General features: G+C 37.1%; 2 protein-coding genes across 2 annotated transcripts in view; both read left to right on the top strand.

Moving 5' to 3' along the window:
* Nucleotides 1-16,813, top strand: part of LOC136827723 (cytoplasmic dynein 2 heavy chain 1-like) — a 22,026-nt gene extending 5,213 nt beyond the window's left edge. Inside the window, exons 4-9 of the mRNA XM_067085186.1 lie at nt 16-206; nt 445-616; nt 968-1,134; nt 2,518-2,663; nt 2,922-3,261; nt 16,522-16,813. Of these exons, the coding sequence (XP_066941287.1) occupies nt 16-206; nt 445-616; nt 968-1,134; nt 2,518-2,663; nt 2,922-3,261; nt 16,522-16,813 (1,308 nt within the window). The remainder of the gene's footprint in view (nt 1-15; nt 207-444; nt 617-967; nt 1,135-2,517; nt 2,664-2,921; nt 3,262-16,521) is intronic.
* Nucleotides 16,814-17,269: 456 nt separating this feature from the next.
* Nucleotides 17,270-22,500, top strand: part of LOC136827722 (uncharacterized) — a 149,604-nt gene continuing 144,373 nt past the window's right edge. Inside the window, 4 exon segments of the mRNA XM_067085185.1 lie at nt 17,270-17,590; nt 17,593-17,880; nt 18,098-18,196; nt 18,671-18,837. Of these exon segments, the coding sequence (XP_066941286.1) occupies nt 17,270-17,590; nt 17,593-17,880; nt 18,098-18,196; nt 18,671-18,837 (875 nt within the window).

Genomic DNA, 22,500 nt, shown 5'->3' with positions numbered 1-22,500 from the left:
AAAGCTTTCTTTCAGATGCAAGGCGAAAGATGGATCATTCTTGTAGGTCCATTCCCGTCCTCCTTCCTCAGTGCTCTGAATTACATCTGCCACTCAACGCTCATTTTCAAGGACGAGGCACTACACCAAGTCACTCTGGGGCAGCATGCGCGTATCATTCTCGAACTCGAAGATGAAAGCCAAATGACACCACATATTCGAGTCCGGTAAGCATAGCAAGCGCTGTTTTCTTCGATTTAATACTTTATTTTCATAAACCCGTTTCCAGTAGCAACCATATATCTAAAAGAATGCAATATATAATATTTGCCGAGCAATTCCTTAATGACAAGCTACATAATTAGGCTATAATTCTCTCACAACACTTAACAGTCTTCACCATCAAATGTTATATACCTTAACAGTAACAATATCTAAGTCAGTTAATATAAATCTCTCTCCAAGGTGTCCTGTTCTGAGACTGAAGTTTGAGGACAAAGACATAAGAAGAATGATAAAAATGGCCCTTCATCACCTGCTGAGGGACCTCCAGCAGCTGTCACAAGACGCAGTAGATGAACTATCTTCAGTGCTGACACAAGGTCTTGAAAGTCTCACTCTGCCAAACACTTCGCAGGTATTATTCAATAAACTACTCCCGATTTGTTCATTATGCGTCCAGTGAATATAATTCCGATGCAGTACCAAAGACCATTTTCATTCTTTTATTAAATGTCAAGACTGCTTTCATATTACATCTAACAATTATTCCAGAACAGGCACACTCTTATCGAAATATGTATAAATTCCATAAGCAAAGGCCAAAAATAAATTAACGTTAAGAAACCAGAACTGGCTCTTCATTTCGAAACCTCTGCTTTTCGGTTCTTGACTTTGATAAAAACTAGTTACACTTATAATCTGTTCATTAACGTCCACATGGAAAAGCAGCGGAGTAAACTTATTATAAGTTCATCAACTTACACAGGAAAAGACAGCAGAGTGTATCTGTAAACTGACAAGGATTCGAGTTACACCAACTACATCACCAGCCGAAATTCTGGAGACCATGCAACAAGTGATAGACCTTTTCCACACAGCCAGGCATCCTCACCTTCATAAGGAAGTACGTGAAGGAACTTACACACCAGCCAGGTAAGGTCACATACCGCTTTCTATCAACTCATTATAAAACAAACCATTACCACTGAAATTCGGTATTGAGTAACGTACAACAAAATGCACAAAAAAACAAAAAAGTTCCTGACCCTATCTACCAACTAAATATAAAATTTTCAAAAGTAGGTTTATGACACGAGATGTGAAAAAAGCAGACGCAGTTTATCTGTAATTTCGGACTGACCTTTAGTCATTTGCATTAGAACTGACATAAAATCGCAAATCTCATTACAGGTTATTTTAACATCTTTGCATCTATTTCCTACAAAGACAGCAAGATATTTGATATCCACATATTTATCAATAATACACTCGTGATAAAAAAAAAAGATGATAAAAGTTAAGTATGTTAAAAATCAGCACCGAGATTACACTTTCAGGGCCACGTGAATATAATTCAAGAAATATATAAAAAATTGCATTAATGAAACTATTACAGTAGGTCATTTACAGATATATTAAGGAATTTTAACCATCTTTCCTATTCACATATTTAGCATAACTAAAACCTGATATTAGTAAGCTACGTAAAGTCCGATACCAGTGTACTATGAAGCGTACAAAGGTAGCAATATTGTTTGAATTGAGATGCCAATAAACCATGCATACAATATAGGCATACCGTTATGTAATATATACTTGAGGAATGTGTGTGTGTGCGTGTGTCTCCATTTCTCATAGACGAATGCACCCAGCCACAATCAATCATTTTTTTGCTCTCATTTGCATTTATCAATGACACTTCTTATCCATAAAGGAGAGTTGCTCTGAAACCCTATATCACAATAAAATCCTTTCTTTCGTGTAAACAATTAAATTATCTAATGTACTATTCATGCTTCTTAACTCAGTGTATTAGACACTGGGCTGTCGTAAACGCAACAGAAAACCATTTCATTTCTAACAGGAAAAATGACTTTTCACGCGGAGTCCGACAGTGTTCTATTAACCCAAATGCACCTTCTTTCAAAACAACTAAGATTCATGTTGCGCAATTAGTTCGACATTCATTGGTTCAAGAAGAACTGTATTGGCTGCCAAGCACTGGAATTCACAAACTCCCAGTCCCGCTGACCTGTGATTTTTAAGAAACTAAAATTAAATTACTACGTGAAATACTGGTATAGAGATAACCTGATTACCATATGAAAAAGGACTGTACGATTCAACTTGTAGGGAAATAGGGAATTATTCTAGATTCAAAATCATCACTGGAGGTTACAGAATGAACAATATAACATGAAGAACTTATCTGTTAAATGTCAGCGTTTATTAGGGACTGACTTCTCCATTAAGACTTCATCCCCTTTGCACCAAAATGTAATGATGTAAAAATTACAGCCAAAACGGCCATTGCAGGTTAGATTCTCGAAGCCCCGCCCCATCAGATGCTTTTTTGGATTACCCAGCGCGAGTGGTTGCTACACCAGAGTTAAGAGCAGCCCTAGATCTATTGCCCCAACTGCTAGACACTTCAAACCCTCTTCTTTTATATTCAAGACCAGGTAAGTTTAGCATAACAAAACTACTGTCAATTAATAAAAAGAAATCTTGCAATAAAAATCATAAACACCAACTCTCATCTGTGAAGAATAACTATCAGAATTTTATTGGCTGCTTTTAATACCATTGCGTGACCCATGTATTTTGAATACTTCCGACTATCCTTTTCCTGATTCACCCGGGAGACTCTATGGATTCTAAGACCAATACTTCACGGCGTATTTCTGTCCCTATCATCAGAGCAAGACTAATATTTGCAGGTCAGGGGTTAAGTACATTCTTGGATATGTTCGAAAAAAACCAAGCACCAGCTACGAGAGTCATCAGGTTTAAATGCACTCCTCTCTCAACCGCCGAAGACTTGTTTGCATGCATGACAGAAGTTCTCCTCCCGTCACCATTACCAGATCAAAATAAATCAAGGGTAATTGAACATGGAGAAGGAATCTCCATGAATTGGAATGGCAGAAAGCCTGTGAAGCAATCGCCCCAAGACCCTATCCCAGTTCTGGCACCAGGGGAAGGCGGATTTTCTTTGCTGATTTTAGAAGATGTTCATCTACAGTTAGAAACGGAAGGGACTATCTGGGAGGCATTTAGGTAATATACAATTACAGTTTTCTATTATAGATAAGTTTATAAAAAAAATTACTGAATATAAAAGCAATGTTTAAATTTACTGCATTAGCAAAAATATATGAAATCTATAGCATGTTAATCTTCTCAAACCATCTTGTACACAGATATGATACAGAAAAGAAACTTACAAACATAAGAGACTCATGCAGCACATACGTGATGTATAACGCATGTAAAGTACACAACCAATTCATTATTAGCATTAGGCCACAGCTAACCTAAGTCAGAAGAAAAATGTAGTTTTCTTATACATTGAAGGATATTTTGAAGGAAAGAGATCTTTAAAAGAAAAATACCACAGAGACAGATATTACTAGCAAAAAATCGTCTAATATTAAAGAGTGCACAGTACTGATGGTAATATAGTCACTGAAATCAGAAAGCAACGGCAAGCAACGATTCCCCCATCTTACGGCAAGCAACGATTCCCCCATCTTAGGACTTGAAAGAGATCCCAGCCACAACAATTTTGTTTAATCTTCTACAGTATGCTGTGGTAAAAATGAAGCTTTTCAAAAGTTATTGAAAAGGGCTGGCACAGCATATACTATATCTCCTGACTAATGTTGAAGGGGCACAAACAAATGGAAAACAACCACGAGTACACAATTAAAACAGTAAACTGTACAAAAATCCTAGATTCCAGTCCAAAGCTGAAGAACAATGTACAGGATGAATGATATAGGAACAGAAAAACATTAAAAGTGTTTCCCCAATAACGATGACACAATAAAAAGTAATTGTGGATAGTAACTGAGAAATGATGTGATACTTGAATGTCAGTCTGCTGTCAAGAGACTGGTGGGACAGTAACACCATCCAAATATTACTCTGGCTATTGTTTCACACAGGTTTATCTGTACTCATACTTCTAAGAGCCATGAACTGATATTATCAAGAAGCATATTAAAAATGATTCCTCGGTCCCTTGTCTAATATTCATGGGTGTAACGACTACAAATTGGGTAATTTAGCGCTTTCTGCTTGTGCAACAATGGATCTTGTATTCACGTACCCATGAAGACTGCTACGGAAATTTCCCTCGACACACAATTATGCACTACTATGTATTTCAGGAAGTTTGAGTCATCGTTTTTCCCAATATCTCTCAAATTTATTGATGGATCGGTGTGTCACTTTGCAACAGTGTGTTTCACCCCCTCCCCTAATTTTTCGTAATAAATTCAATTTCCAAATTCAGCTTTTTCAGGTAATCTATTACTCTTGAACTCGACGGGGTAGCCAGCAAACTGACTAACGCTTTCGGACATACGAGCTTGGGTACTACTGAACTTTTCCTAAGTATTTACTTATAGTAAATTCCTCACTACCCCCAACTTTCCTCTTCGACTCCACCATTAAACTTCTCCCTACTCTTCCTTTACGTCATTACATTCCGTAGCGCATGTTACTTTCTTCATGAATTTGATTGTTTTTATTTTGTTTGCATAACTTTGTTATGAAAAGTTATTTCATGTTTATTCTAAATTCACTGTTCTACATATATATAATAAAAAATAATGGGTTAAAATCACAGAACAGTGTATAACCATTTCAGCAATGTACACGATATCATAGGTGTATGTCAATAAATCAGTTTTATCTTTCCCTTATTCCCTTATAGGCCAGTAAAAATTGACGCGAATTTGGCGAAACCCAGGCATTTAGTATTTTTGTTTTTTTATGATTGCAATATGTCAGGGTATAAAAAAAATTCAACCCCAATCAACCTTATGGAACGTGATTTTTTCTTTGATTTATTTCTGCCTGCCTGTAAGATGATTTTTATTCCCACCCAAGGAGAGAGATATATTTATTGTCCTTGTGTGTGTGTGTGTGTGTGTGTGTGTTGTGTGTGTGTGTGTGTGTGTGTGTGTGTGTGTGTGTGTTGTGTGTGTGTGTGTGTGTGTGTGTGTGTGTGTGTGTGTGTGTGTGTGTGTGTGTGTGTGTGTCCTTCCATCCTTCCGTCTGTCTGTGGGATCCAAGCATCCCAGTCGCAGATTTAATTTGAAGGAGTCCTATTCTATTCAAAGTTTCTTTCATCCTTGGGTATTAATGAATGTGATGTTAATTAAAAATATATATAAAATTAGTTAGCATATGTAGAAGTTTTATATAAGAATAGAAATATGAGAAACTAATTAGTCCGATCAGTGAGGACAGTGAATTATCGGCAGTGACCATTGTCAGGGTACGCTGTTCTTTAATATATACTGAGATTTTTACATTTGTAGTTACTAAATCGGTTGCTTGTCTTCATACCACAGTATTTGTCGCAACTTCTGACAAGAGAGGTTGTACTTTTTCTGCAAGTTGTAGTATAGTTTTATATATTCTCTTTAAATTTACGTAAAGTGGAAATGTGTATTATATAGAAGAAGGATATTATGTTTTGTTGTGTTTGTATTTAGTAATGACAAGCATTGTCTTGGCTGTTTCGTGTGTTTAATTGTAAGTAGACGTGTGATAGTGCTTAACTACCGCTGTTGGTTGTTTGTCCGGTTTGGCGTCGGTCAAAGACGGCCATGAACTCAAGTCTCTTCATAACCTCAATACAGGGTGGTTCGAGCTAGCGGGACTCAAGAATGCAGCCATAATTATCAGTGTCTACAAATCCACTTAAGTATTCCTCTTCATCTTAAATCTGTGATAAGTAACTGGTCAAAAAAGGTTGAAACCACTACTGATGCAGGTGACATCAATAGTATTTCTTCATTGAGAGATTCCTTGAAGGAATATTTACAGAAAATCCAGGTCTTGGATAATGAAATACTGGATCTAACAGATCCTGTAGGACAACTGACCAAATTATGAATCAAGCTGAATAGAACCTGAAGGTAGGCATTGAAATTCATAGACTAAATTCCTCCATCACGAGTCTTCTAGCTATAAGAGGTGAACCTAGTGCACCGATATTGCCTGTTAAAGCTACTGTAAAGTTACCCAAATTCGACCTCAAACATTTCGATGGTGATGTAACAGAATGGAATTCATTTTGGGGACTTTATGAAGTATCAGTACACCAACGTACTGATTCTGAGAATATACAGAAGTTTTCTTATTTGAAGGGCCTACTGGAAGGTGAGGCTCTGGAACTGATATCTGGTTTTAAATTAGAAGGTGATAAATATTTGCAAGCAGTGAACTTGTTAAAAGAGACCTATGGCAGAAATGACAAAATCAAATTGTGTTTAGTTAGAAAACTCTTCCATACTGAGACTCCTCAGGCAGATGCAGAATCGCTACAAGGGTTTAGAGCGCAATTTGAATGCTGCATAAGATCACTGGAGAGTGAAAAACTGGAATTGAGTGAATTATATACCATCTCGCTCTACACCAAACTACCAAGTAGTGTAAGTGAAATAATAAAACGAAGGTGTGGAGAAGATTGGCTGAAATTTGACACCTTTAAAACATATCTTGAAGAAGAAATACACAATTTTGAGGGTTCTTCCACAGACTGAAACAGCAAAAGCTAATACACTGACAATGGTATCTGCTTTCGCAGTAGAACAACGGCAATCTCAGAGACCAAAAACAACATCAGTAAGGCCTAAAGAAAGTACAAACAAAGCAAAGGTAAACCAGGTTAAAGGATGTGCACTTTGTGGAAGCAACCACACATGGACACATCGTAAATCCTATGTAACCAGAGGAGAAAAGATAGTATGACTCAGAACTCTGGGTTTTGTGTTTCATATGTGCATCCAGTAAACACTTCCAGTTCCGACTGTGACGAGGCAAAGTTGTAATAGCCGGTTGCACTTTGGTAGACGTCATAGTGCTATATGCAATCGAAACCAACCAAATTAATCTAAGGTAGGTGGGGTACAAGTTGGAACAGCCGAATAATCTAAGGTAGGTGGGGTACAAGTTGAAGCACTCTTTGATGAGCAGCCCGAGACGAAATAAGACAACTAGGAAGTCGATCTTACCTACAGCAACAATAACCCTAAAGGGTAAAAGAGTTTTGCATTGTGCAAAAGAGAGGGTTGTTAGTACCTGTGCCAGGAATCATTTATAAAAATCTGCCCTTGGGGGACTCCACTATAAAAACAAGGGGAGGTGAAAACATATCATTGAGAGGTTACATAACCTCTACACCAGTTAAGGAATATGAAATGGTGAACATCGCTGTACCTCATCGGGGTAGATTAATAAATATGGATTGTATAGTGGTCGATGAGCTACCAGAATATACAAATAAATTTGGCATTAAGAAGAACTTAAGGTCGTTGTGCAGAACGAAAAATCAGCCTGACTGATAAAGATTTTTATCTACCCATAGAGAAACAATCACTTATTGAATTGTTAATAGGAGTTGACAATGTGTACAACATTTTACACCCAGGGTTTAGGAAATTTGAAAATTTAGGATGCTACCAACCATATTTGGTTATGGTAACAGAAACATGTAGTTCTCTTCCCACCAAGGAGACTCATGTCTCCATTTTAAAACTGGCAGTGGAAACCGACTTGACATAATTATGTGGCTGGAAAGGCTACTCAAAGGATCAAGGGAAGATCTTGAAAGTTTATGTGGAGTTTAGATCATTTAGGTATTGACTGCAGTGAAATAACATAACAGAGATGGAAGGTATTAGAAAACTAGAAATTACTATAACATATTCTGAAACTAGCCAAAACTAGCAGTATGTTGTGGCATTGCCTTGGAAGGCAATAAGGAAGATTAACTTCAACTTTGGGTTGGCTTTGAACGAACTAAAACAACTGTGTCAAGTTTCCAGAAGGACACTCGTATCTAAAAACTACGAAATCCTGAAGGATCAGGAGGATAGGAGATTCATAGAAGGTGGAATATTTTAAAAATAGAAGACTGTCATTTTCTGCACACATGGTGTTAAAAGGACAGTGCAACAACTATCAGGATAAAGGTGGCTTAGTTTGAACGACTGTTTGTGGGCGAGACCACAGATAACAGCTGAACTACTGCTCAAAAGTTCTGCTGCAGTTTAAAACAAAATCGTTTGCTTGTATTGGTGACACAGAGAAGGCATTTTTAATGAATTGCAACTCAGGAGGAGGATAGAGGCTACATATCTGCTACGTTTTTTATGGTTGGAAGATCCAACAATAAATTGTTAGTGTATAGGTTTAGGGGTTGTTCATTTGGAGCTACATGTTCTCCCTTTCTACTGGAGAATGCAACAATTAAGAAACACCTGTCTATGGTAGAAAGGTGACATAGAAAAGGATAAAAAAGAGGGCTATATGTAGATAACTTTTTTGGTTACTAGCAATGATGACAATGAACACAATTAATTTTTCTTTGAGCAAATAAGATATTTGCACAGGCTTTTTATTATATCTGAAAGAATGGATGATAATAATGACTCATTGCAAACTATTGCTAAAGCATATGGGATTAATGCCAGAGAACAAACAACTCATAAGGTCTTAGGTCTGAACTGGGACAAAGAAAAAGATACCTTGACATATTTGCACAGGCACATTTATATCTGAAAGAATGGACGGTAATAATGACTCATTGCAAACTATTGCTAAAGCATGGTTAATGCCCGGGAACAAACAACTCATAGGTCTTGGTCTGAACTGGGACAAAGAAAAAGATACCTTGACATTACAACAGACAAGAATAAAGTCCAGTCATACTAAAGAAATTCGAGAACTGTTGCACGGATTTACGATCCATTAGGAGTGCTTCTACCTGTTGCTAATGGGGCAGGATATGCCTGCAGAATTTGTGGAAAGCAACAACTGGACTGGGATGAACAACTCCCAGGCGTACGAACAATGGGTTGGGTTATCCGAAGACTTAGAAAAATATACTTGATATTTTCTTTCCTAGGAATACTAGCTAGAGAAGGGGACTCTCCTTACATATTCTGCGATGCCAGTGAGTTAGCATATGGTTGTGTAGCCTATAGAGTTAAGAATGAAAACTTATTTAATGATGGCAAAAGCAAGTAAGTACTTATTAAAAAATTAACTGTTGCAAAACTTGAATTGATAGCATTGTTGCTAGCAAGAATGGCCAAATTTAATCAAGAATCCTTTGAAAAGAGGATGAGTTTGTAGGAGCTTCATTCGTTTGGTTGGATGATAAAGTCTCTAAGTTGGCTAGTATTGAAGAATTGTTTCCTGTGTTTGTGAAAAAATGGAGTACAGAAATAAATATAGTCAGAGCGGTCTTGTCTATGTAGCACCATATGATAATCCCAGTGACTGGTTGACACGTGGGAAAAGGTTAGAAATGATCTTCGATAGTTCTTTCTGATGGGAGGGACCTTGGTTAAAAAAATTCCTCTTGGCAATAGTATGTCATGGGTTGGTGGATCCCTTGCGTAGGGTAGGGAAAGAAAACATTTTTGGTCAATACTGAGAGAGTGGTGGATCACTGCGTGGGGTAGGAAAGAAAACATTTTGGTCAATACTGGAGAGGACAACCTGAATGGTAATACTCACATGCTGAATTGGGAGAGATTCAGCAAGGTTAAAAAGGTCTATAGGACCACATCGTGGATCTACGATTTTTGAATATATAGGTTCCAATCCCGGTATGAGAAGAGGCATGGTGAATTGACCTTGAAGAACTCCAAACAGAGAATAAGACCATTTCCATCATACAAGGGAATATTTCCAAGAGGAATGCAGAAGTTTGATGAAGGGGGTAAGAAAACCAAAACTAGCTCTCGCACCATAGTCTTTACCTGGACATCGGGGTAATAAGGTGTAGGGTAGACTAGAACAACGCACAGGATTACCTGAATCTGTGCTTTCATACACTTTATTGCCGAGAAGAAGAGTTTGCTGTGTTACTCAGTAATCATTAAAGAACATCATGATGCTAATGCTCATATAGAACATAAATGCCACTGGGTGTCAGACAGAAGTTCTGGATCCCACAGATGAGCAACTGACTAAGAAGTATAATACACCATTGTGTTGACAGAGGAGAATGTGGGGAGGCCATATAGGCCCAATCTAGTTCCTCAGTACTTACGAGTTCAGGAAGTTGGCCAAGCAACCTTTATAATACCGGGCATTGGATACACCAGCACATTATGGGTTGAGGAAAAGGACAAAGCCGGTAAAACTATATCCTCTTATTTACGTGCCCGATAACCAAGAGGCAATACTGTGGAGCAGTTGATAACCAGTCCTGTGACTCAGTTCTCATGAGTTTTAGAAAATTCTGCAGCAAAAGAGGTTTCCCAGCACTCATGTTGAGTGACGACGCCAACATGTTTGTAGCGGCATCAGAATACCTTAAGCCCATGTCGGAGAATCCCCGGGTAACAGAACATCTGTTAGATATAAAAAGTGTAACTACGGTTTTATTGATAAAAGCACCATGGTTTGGTGCTAAATGGAAAGGCTGATAGGCTTCTGAATTCATGCCTAAAAAGATCGTAGGCCAAGAACCTTGCTCGGTTACGAGGAACTGACCAGTGTGCTGGTAAGAGCTGGAAGGAATTATCAATGACAGACCATTAAGTTACACGCCTGTGGATTTGAATCAGCTGGAGATTTTAACCCTAACCATGATCTGTGGATGAGAAAGCTTAAGTCCTTCCAAGAGAAGTAGTAAGTGAAGATCAGTGACCTCTATGGACGGAAGAGTTTCACCGAGAAGGTCCTCTGTGTACCCAAGTTGTGTGACAACTTGTGGAAGAGACCTGGGAGAGAATTGCTGCGATTAGAACCCATCGAGTAGAATAGTGCATGGCTCTTGGCCCAGGATGAGGGAAGTTGCCCTCATTTCATGACAAGGGGCAAGGAGCAAGTGGGATTGGGCCCAAGTATTCGAGTTACACATGGGGAGAGATAAGGTCCCAGAGTGGCTACTCAAGAACGGCACATAACCAGCTTATGAGACCTGTAATTAAGTTATGCCCCTTAGAGTGTGGCAGGAGATAAGGAAACAAATCTGCAAAACGGATGGCATTCAATCAATACCATGAGCAGGAGGACTGCTTAAATAGCTGCAAGAATCGAAAGGGAATTAATAGAACAGGACTGGCCAAATAATGTGAGCATAAAGGTTTTCTTGTGGTGAGTATGTCAAAACTTCCAGAAGATTGTACTTTTCTTGCAAGTTGTAGTATAGTTTTATATATTCTCTTTAAATTTACATTAAAGTGGAAATGTGTATTATATAGAAGAAAGACATTATGTTTTGTTGTGTTTGTATTTAGTAATAGCTTACTGTCTTGGCTGTTTCGTGTGTTTAATTGCTCATTGAGCGTGTGATAGTGCTCCTTCTACCGCTGACCCAGGTTGTTTAAGATCGGTGGTTAGTCGAGAAGGTTTAGTGTCGGTCAAAGGCGGCTGTGAACTCCGGTAGTCTCTTCATAACAGCAATACAGAGTGGTTCAGAACTCGTGAGGACTCAAGAATGCAATATAATTATCGAGTGTCTACAAATCCACTTAAGTATTCCTATTCATCTTACAAGTACATTTAGGGGAAGCTTCCTTTAGAAAAAATTAAGTATACCTTAGTTTAACCAGACCACTGAGCGATTAACAACTCTCCTAAGGCTGGCCCAAAGGATTAGACTCATTTTACGTGGCTAAGAACCAATTGGTTACCTAGCAATGGGACCTACGGCTTATTGTGGAATCCGAACCACATTATACCGAGAAATGAATTTCTATCACCAAAAATAAATTCCTCTAATTCTTCATTGGCCGGCCGGAGAATTGAACACGGGCCTAGGAGAGTGCTAGCCGAGTACGATATCGACCCATCCCATGAGGAACTCTTCCTTTAGGAGATATGCATATCTAGATGTAAGGAGAATTTCTTGAGGTGTGCTTTGGATGAGGATCGTGAACTAGAGATTGTGCTCATGCTAATCTAACTACTGTATTTCAAGCTAGGAACATTGAATGCGTCAACAGTAAGTTAATATCGTTTGTTTAGTTCATATACACAACGCAATGTATTGATGTAATCACAATTTGAGCCAGCATAAGAGCGAAGTAACCTGGGTGTCGTAGCATAAGACTTAGGCTACGATTAGGGTCAGTACGTTTCAGATCGTTTAGGCTATGTGATAATCTGACGATTTGAAATGCTATACTTATTCTGAATGATTCGGAATAGTATTCAACACTTTACTTAGAGTTATATCAGTCCTCTGGCTATATGCTAGTCAAGGTCAACCTACAGAAGCAATTCTCCTATGAGCTGTCAGCAGCTGTCCCTTCTCTCTTTACAGATGATGGAGGAATGAGAAATACACCAAAGTCACATCTCTCACGATTTATCATACATAAGAATCCTGATATCTGCGAAATCAGTAAGCCAACCGTAGTGGTGACTGATGGATGTGCTTTTCTACACAGTCAGTTTTGGCCAAAAATTGGAACAATAGGCACATGATGTGACAGTAATGTGCAGTCTGTAATGCGGAGGAAAAGTCCTGGCCTACCTGCTTATGTTATATTTGATTGCTATACAGTTAGGACAACCAAAGATCAAACACAGCAGCAGCGTCAACTAGACAAATCTATACCAGATATGATCTTGAATCTCACTTCTCCCAAACAATATTTCTTTCTAATAGACGCAACAAGATGCAGGTATTGAGGTGGAGCATGCTGATGAAGAAGGAGATGCAGATGTTATCATGTGAGGAGAGTTCTTGATGAAACAGTTACCAGTAAGGCCACCATTACAGTAGTAGCTGATGATACAGATATACTGGTCCTTCTCCTCCGTCATGCAACATCCGAAGTTTACAAGCAACATACACTGTCTATAAATGTGGCTAGGGAAGTTCTAGGACTTGAAATGTGCATGTGCTTCCATTCGTACATGCTATGTCTGGGTGTGACACCATCCCAACCTTTTGGGAATGGGAAAGGTAAAGCACATAAAGCTCTTAACGTCATCCCAAAAGCTAACGTCTGAAGTGCTTGTTTTTGGGAGACGGTAATGCCAACACTGATGATATTTTGGATGTAGGATTGGAATATGTATCGCTGCTGTACCAAGGAGGTAGTTTTCAGGCACTGAAACCCCTAAATGAGCTTAGGTTCCTCTACTTTACTTCTCCCACAAAATATGTCCCAATAGAAAGGGTACCACCAATGGAACGGTCATGCCAGTTTCATTGTCTAAGGGTTTATTTTCAAGTATGTAGCCTACCTGGCGCAACCTGAAAACATAAGGACTATGGGTACAGGCTTAAAGTAGATGGATCAATTGATCCTATAATGACAGATATGCCTTCAGCTCCTCCAGAACTACTAATAAACATCAAATGCAGCTGTAAAGTAAACATGTGTGTTTCATGTAGCAGTTCTAAAAAGCGTCTACATTGTGCAGTTCACTGTATGTGTCGTGTAGAGTGCAATAACTGTGCACACACTAAAGTCTATGCAAATTATTCATAATATATGAATAATGCTTCTATACTATATTAGGATTGATAATATTACAGGTGTTCATGATCAGCATCTAGGATTAATTAAAAACATAGGCAACTGATATAAAATGTAAATGCATATACATATTTTTTCTATTTTATTCAAAATGTATCAATTTTCTTTAAACGGTCTAATTATGTTCTCTGTTATTATTTTTGTATAAATAAGGGTTCTATTATATATTAGGATTGCTAATATTACAAGTGTTGATGATCAGCAGCTAGGAATAAGGAAACATATATTGATTTAAAGTGAAAAGGCATATACTTATCTTTTCTATTTTATTCCAAAAGTATAAAGTTTCTTTATACAGTCTAATCATGTTCTCTGTTATTATTTTTTTTTTTTATTAATAAGGGTTCTATTCTATATTAGGACTGATAATATTACAGATGCTGATGATTAGCAGCTAGGAATAAGGAAACATATTTTGATTTTAAATAATAATGCATTTATATTTTCTATTCAATTTCAAATGTATCCATTTTCTTTAATCTAAATAGTCTACCTCCATTTCTATGGTATTATTATAAACCTTATGCTATAAACTAAAATATTTACAGCAAAGATGAAGCACCAACTTAAGTACGTGAAATATTAGTCAGGAAAAAATTTATTTCTCATTTCGGGTGGCGGCCATTTTCCTTATTGCCAAAATGTATGGTTGCATGATGATGATTTTGGTCGATTTTTTTTTTTGGGGGGGGGACATACTGTCATCCATGGGAACGCATTGAACGCATAAAGTGCTTGTTATACTAAATGCCTGGGTCTTTGTCAATTTTTATTAGCCCATTATATACATTATATATATATGCATATATATATATATATATATATATATATATATATATATATATATATATATATATATATATATATATATATATATATATATATATACGATATATATATATATATATATATATATATATGATATGTGAAATATAACCATAAACAATACCTTACCTATTCAGATTGATTCTTAATTTTTGGACATCTATCTCCCGGCTGTAGACTTCAAGAAGACGTATAGCAAATGTATTTCTGCATCCATGGGGACATTTCAACATGTAAGCCATAGCTCTGAACAGCTACGAGACAACCTTCTCTGTAGTTACTGGATGCACTAGTGATAAGTCCGTCGTTTAACCCGACATTTCATTCATCAACTACAAAGATTTCTAAAACCTCTAAATTCTGTATAACCACGTACGTCGTCAGCTCATTTCATCCTACATTGCTCAGTTGAAATATTGCAATGCTAATATGTGCCTGAAAACATTCCCATTACATAACAAATATTGCGAAGACAGAGAGAGAGAGAGAGAGAGAGAGAGAGAGAGAGAGAGAGAGAGAGAGAGAGAGAGAGAGAGAGTGGGGAATGAATGAAGAGACAGATGGGGAAGTGAGGTTTAAAGAATGACGAAAATGACGTAAATCTTGACTGCCTAGGTTTGGCTATGTCCTAAAATTCAAGAGCAAAGTGTCTTTAAAGTCTGTGTTTGGACATGGAATTTTTTATCAAAAATTAAGGAAAGGTGTGAGAAACTGTTTCAAAGTACCATACCAATCAATCGATTGGTTTGAAAGCTATTGGCAAAAAACGATGACTCAAATTTCCTGAAATACATAGTAGATGCAATTCAACCACCATAAGCGTCTTGTCCAGAACTAATTTTCCTTTACCCAAAATTATGCATTGGATGAAATACGACACAAGCGTCTCGTCGAAAATTAAATGAGAAATTTACATAACTCGTATAATTTTATAACTTAGCCAGTTCATATTTAAAACTTTTGCAAAGATTCAAATCACCACAATCGGACAGTACAATGGTTCGCACTATATCACTGATGATGTAATTATACAGTTTTGACAAAAGAACGTTCATTATTAATTAAATCATGAGGACTTACGCCTGACAATTTTTTCGCATGAACAATTACATATACTTCTTCACTCGACCAGAAAAATGTCATCTGAGAGTCATATTGAATCGGAGTGGGATGATTCCAAGTTTTCTGCCACAGAGCCTGTTGTCGTGAGCCTTAAGTGTGTTTTATGCTGTATCAAATAGCTCTAAACATCTGTTTAGTCATACACAGACTCAGTAAGTTGCCACAAAATTCAGGCATGAGGAGAAAGTTTCCTAAACAGCATCCCTTGTATAATTCAACCAAGCACAGATTCTAACATTCTAACTTAGGTTTTATAATGTATCGCCTATTCGAGACCACTAAAGTAGATATATCTCTAAGTAAAAAAAAAAAAATATATGGATTATGGAAATTGCTATTGCTCATTGGTTTAACTAACATTCAAGATTAGCAGAAATTCTAGAGTTTATTACAGTGCATTATTTTGGAGGACAGCAAGGGAGAAACTGTTGAAAGGAATTGTTTCTACTGAACCTTCCTCCTCAACTTACCGACATGGCCTAAAATTTTGGGTTTAGCCTCAAAAAAAAAAAAAAAAAAAAAATCCACACTCACAGGAGTCCTTTGCATTTAGATGCAAAGGACCCAACCCACAATTACATAAACTGCTGCGCAGGTGCAATGGTAATTTTCTTTGGGTACAGACTTATTACCACCAGCAATTCCAGTACCAAGATCAAAATAACAAAAAAATTAATGCATATAACCATGTAATGAACAGTAAAGTAAATTTTCAAAGCCACATCAATCACAAACAAATCCTTCGTTTGAAATATCTAAATTGTGCAAAATAAAAGGACATCAAGAAAAAAATCTTGTCTTTGGGGGTAAAACATATAAACTCTCATTTTTGCTTCAGACTTATGGTAGAATGCAGCGAGGTGGTCTGTCCCACGTCGGGCACTAGGTACCACCTCCAGCGCGTGGTGCCTTTATTGGCGATGACGTGTACGACGACACCAGAAGTCATAGTTCCAACAAGAATTCTTCGTCACTGCATCATCATGGCCTTGCCTTATCACTCCTCTGCTACATGCGAGCATCTCATCAAGGTATTTCATACTGAAGACGATAGATGCTTCCAACAATATGAATTAAGAAATATCCATAGACGTAAATCTATATGTTATTGTTCAGGTGTGCACTATTAAGAGAAAAAATTTTAACTATCAAAGAACACTCGTTACTTAAAAGTAAAATAATCAAACATCATATTCAACTTAATACCTTAAACCTATGTGCTGAAAGATTTGTAAACAATAGAGAAAATAAATAACCTTTCTTCACAGAATTATCCAGAAACAGCAACACAATTTCAAGGCTTGGAAGCGTCCCGACAATTAGAAAAAAAAAATTATTCCAAGTTGTAGTTACCATACAAATAATTTCACCCACAATTCAAAGGCATCCCCAAAGATGATTTTTAAGAGGGAAAGATTTCGTTAGTATTTGGTTCAAATAACTGAATGACTGACAGAAAAACTTTTAATAAATTTTTTCATTTCTCTCTTGCAATAAATAGCGATTTTGTCGATTTTATCCATGTTAAATATACACCACACTATTGAACAATTTTACCTCTAACTAATATACTGTATATATACGCCATGCCAGTACATAGCCTATTTTTACAGGTGTGTTTGCAGGACGTGCTGTCAGAGGTAGAAGACGACCGCCTAATTCCAGATGCTACCAGAGATGCAGTTCTCGCGTTGTATGAAGAGATCCAAGGGCCTACACCATCAATCGCCACACCAGCCACAAACCGTTCCCTCGTAACAGAGTGTCACGATATCCAAGATCAAGCTAACCCCATGATAAAATTACGGAAGATCCCAACGCAGACAGTGGAACTAACCCCAAACCCTCGAGCACTGATGCTGACGACGATGGAGACCACACTTCCCGATCTACCAAGAGCGAGGACATCCAGGAAAATCTTCCCAGCAGAAATGAATCCACTTCTCAAAGAAAGAAGGCTTCAAGAGGCTGGGCGAATACAGGGGGAAGTGATGGTGACTCCAGCACACCCAATCTGCATCACCTTCTTAAACTGACAGAGGCTCTAAGACGAAATACTCGCATACTGAACTTGACCGTGGGCCAAGCAGGGTCTTTCGTGTACTTTGAGGCTACCAGGGCTTTTGGAGGCTTGTTTGGCAATGAAGAGGAGTTGTGCAATAAGGTGCTGAAAATCACCAAAAAACATTTCAAGGAGGTAATTAAATAACTATTGATCATAATTCACTAAATACCATAAAAATTTTTTAGCATATTCATTCATTCATTTAAAATTAATTCCATTACCTTCTATTGCTAAAGTATATAAAATATCAACATGTTAAGCTAACACACTATCTTAAGGCACTCCTTGTAAAAACATGAATCAGAGTGGCTTTAACAATTATTAAATTCTGCAATGGATTATTATTCAGGTAGAGGAGCATTTAGCTTGGTGGCCAGGAGTTACTGAGGAAGGACGAAAAATGATGATGCACTCAAAAGACTACAGTGAATTCCTTAAAAATGTCCAGGTAAACTTCATAAATACGGTACAGTATTCCATCTGTTTTAACAACAACAAAAAAGGGGCATTTAAATTACTGAGAGCAGCAAACAAAGGCAAAATAACTTTTCAGTACAACAAATCAGCATGGAAAGCAAGCTGGCTGCACAGAACAACTTTGCTGTCAAGAGCAGTAGGAAGATGCTAAATTTTCTTGATTACTACTATTGGAAAATAAGGACATGTATTAATAATAACTATCATAAGTTTCCAAATGGTGTGAAGTTACTATGAAAGGTATACTACCACTAAGTCATACTTTTCTCTGAAGGTACTTATCTGAAATTCAGCATAAGCTAACGAAAGATAACTTTAAAAAGCAGAAACCTTTTGCATGCACTAACATGTATCCATTCAGGATTAATATTTCTTTGCGAAATTCGTTCCAAGAAGTGACGAGCTTTGATTACTGACATCAGTTTCTCAAAATGTCTCTTTTCAGTATCCCGAAGGCATGAAACCAATCATGTTTACCAATGCTCACTTCAGCTGTTTACTGAAACTAGTATTAACTATGGAGACGGTCAATGGTCACGCAATAATTCTTGGACCCCCTGGAGTTGGAAAGATGGCACTAACGAAGTTAGCAGCGTACTATACGAGAGCTAGGTAACTTGATATTATATTCTTTTGACTTTTCTTAGTTATAATCTAAAGTAAAAATTCTCCGGGATCTACCACTTGCACAACTCCCCATTTCATTCATGGCCAAAAATAATTTCTCTACATAGCTAAGTAAAATAATAAGTTCCTATCCAAATATTTGTTGTTTTAAAGGAAACTTGTCTCAGTTCAACCTTCTTTCTTTACATCCCCTCTTAATATATAATTAATACTAGATACAATCTTTAGGAAGCACGATACCGTTCAACCACACAGAATTTATTTTATTCCTATGGTACTAGCTTCAGGGCATTAGAGAGAAATAAGATCGAGGTTGGGTGGATGTGCAAAACCCTTCTCCAAAAAACGATTTTCATCTGTACGGGCTATTTGTTTTGCATTATTATCAACACGGTTTAACCAGACCACTGAGCAGACTATCAGCTCTCATAGGGCTGCTCCGAAGGATTTGGATGAAATGAATGAAAATGAAATTAAAATCTGCACAAAAGCACACGCTCTCATACCGGAACAATATTTATACTCATTTTTTCACATATACTCACTAAAAAGGTATATTGAAATTCAAAATAAATTAAGCAAAATTTTTAAATTTAGTTGTTTTAAAATTCATTAAAAGCCTAAGGGTTTTCGTATTTTTATTACTTTTATATTTTATCAATTAATCACAGCATCTCATGAACATTAAAATGGGTATTACTGAAAATGTAGAAGATTCTGACAAAATTTCCTTCATTGATCTATTTCCAAAATTTGATAATCGCTGCAGGTTATAGTTTGGACATTCACACAATACATGCTTGGCTCTTATCAACACTCTGCAATCTGGGTATTCGGGAGGAGGGCCACATGGACTATTCATTAAGTATCCATGTGTCAAACGAGTAAGGCCTATTCGAAGATGCGTCAGAATTACTTGCGTGTATGTCTCTCTGATATGACGAAATCCATTTTCCAACACAGGATTTTATTGTTGTAATTTATTATTTTCAGGCTCTTCATTCCCTATACTTTGCCATTTACTTACAATGATTGTTTTTATATATCTTATATAGTCACTAATAGGGATGTCTACATTTGCTCTTGTCATGTGGACTGCTTCTTTAGCAGCTTTATCAGCCTTTTCATTTCCTTTAATCCCTACAAGGGCAGGCATCTAACATATTTCTACATTTTTTCCATTATTATACAATTTATGGAGTGAAACATATTTTATCGCACAATATATTTCTTGGATTGTAACTCTGAATGGCTTCTATAGCGCTTCTGGAGTCGCTATAAATCTCAAAATTATTATATGAGGCTTTTTTAATTATTTTTATGGCTGATGCTATTGCACATAACTCAGCTTTAAGTACTGAAGCATTATCAGGTAGAGAGAACTGATACGTTTTGTCTTGGGATACTGCAGCATACCCCACTCTGTATTGTGACTTAGATCCGGCGGGATATATTGCTTAATGTGGACCTTTTCGGATTTTATGTTCCACTGTAGGTTGTCTATGGTGTTCTGGGGTATACGAATAACTTTTTATTAAATATTTTAAGTGTGTACAAATTCTTAATTTTATTCACGGTCCAAGGAGGAGGTAATTTTATTATTAAAGGTAATAATATTATATTTATATTCAGCGACTCTAACAATCTTCTAACTCTACTTGGGAAAGGAGGTGTATGATTGTTTATTAATACATCTCTTAATCCAAAAAATTTTTTGGTTGGAGAACCATTTGCCTGAATTCTCAGAGCACTCTTCATTGTTACTACCGCTCTATGGGGAAACAGACAGGTAGTACACCACATTCAAGTTGCAAAGATGACGTTGGTGATGATCTAAAGGCTCCTGAGCATATTCTAAGGCCTTCATTAAGAACTGGGTCTAACGTTTTCAGCGTTGCGTCTGATGCCATAATCAATGATACACAGCACTGCTGCTTTATACAGCAGGGTAAGAGTATGTCTATCGGCTCCCCAAGTAGTGTTTAATAGTTTTTTTTTAATCAGGTTTAATGTTCTTTTACATTTCGAATTCATCATGTTCTGTGGGCTTTCCAGTTCACGTGAGTATCAAATACTAATCCCAAAAATTTTGCTGTTTGGCTAATTGGTATACTATGGTTTCTGATTTCTAAATCTATTTCTTCCCCTTTTTCTTTTTTTTCATAAAACATGATTGCTTGAGTTTCATCTACGGAATTTTTAAAGCCTACATTATTATTATTATTAAAGTAGTTTAACCAGACCACTGAGCTGACTTTCAGCTCTCATGGGCTGGCCCGAAGGATTAGAATAAAATATCAGTTCCAGGCCTCAGGTCAAGCACTGGGACCCGATAGGTCATTCCATATGATGATGAACAAATTAAAATGAAAGTAAAAACTGCACACAGTCACATGCTCTCATACTGGAACACATACACTCAATTAATACATTTCCTTATGCTTCCTTACATACACACTAAAAAGGAATATCAAAATTCAAAATAAGTTAAGTAATAATATTATAAGTTTTGTCTTGGGACACTGCACCATATCCCACTCCGTGCTCTGATTTAGATCCATCTGTATATACTGCATAATGTGGACCTTTTCGGCTTATATGCTCTATAGTATGTTGTCTATGGTGTGCTGGTGTATATGAGTAACTTTTTGATAAATATTTCAGGTGTGTACAAATATGACATTTTTATAATAAAATAAAGTTTTATATATACTTACTAAGTAATTACATAGCTATAGTTTCCACTATGAACGGCAGCTTAGATTCAAAATTTCGCAGGGAGCATTTCGATAGTCTGTGTAGGTGATCAGCCTGCCCCATTTGTGGGAATATTAGAAATGACTTAGAAGACAATCGTCATTTGTTTTATGCCTTATGTCCATCAGAGGGGAGGAGGGTGGGCTCCGATTCTGTAATTATTTGGTAAGTATATATAAAACTTTATTTTATTATAAAATGTCATTTTTATATAAGTAACTTCCCAAGTAATTACATAGCTGAATCCCACATAAGTAGGAGGTGGGATACATGGACACTGAGTTCTACTGTAGTGTAGCTAGGGAAGTTAGGTAGAAAAAAGAAGGAGAGAGAGAAAGAGAAATGTAGAAAACTGAAAAAGTAAAGAGAGAGAGATGTAAAGAATAAAAAGGGAGGCAGAGAGAACAGTGATAACGCCTAAAAGCTGTTGTTGTTACCATGGATTCAAATACGCTGACCGAGGTAGAACTTTGCACAAACTCAAAAAAAACAGTGAGCAGGTATATCGCATCTGCAGCCATAAAACCGATCATAAAAGTGGGAAGTAGTGGTCTTGCGATTATCTTAACCAAATCATGAGTCGGCACAGCCAAAAAAAGCTAACATCAAGCAGCTCTATAACCCCACCTTAAATAGGAGGCGTTTTCATGGAAATTCCAGGAAACTGGGGGCTGGACAAAGTAATGTACTTCAACACCCTCCAATCAAACATGCTAGGGAGGGGTCTTTCACACACCCTCCTAAGATCACCTCCAATCAAGTCCTCTAAGAAGAGATTTGAATCACACCCACTACAGCCCTTCCCAATCAACTATTTGAAGGGAAGGCCTTGCTGATAAATCCTTCCAATAGGACTAGGAGGAGGTGGAGATTGCAGATAACAAGAAATCC

Source organism: Macrobrachium rosenbergii, chromosome 42 (assembly GCF_040412425.1).
Source record: "Macrobrachium rosenbergii isolate ZJJX-2024 chromosome 42, ASM4041242v1, whole genome shotgun sequence".
NCBI classification, from domain to species: Eukaryota; Metazoa; Arthropoda; class Malacostraca; order Decapoda; family Palaemonidae; genus Macrobrachium; species Macrobrachium rosenbergii.
This window is presented reverse-complemented; position numbering and strand designations above follow the sequence as displayed.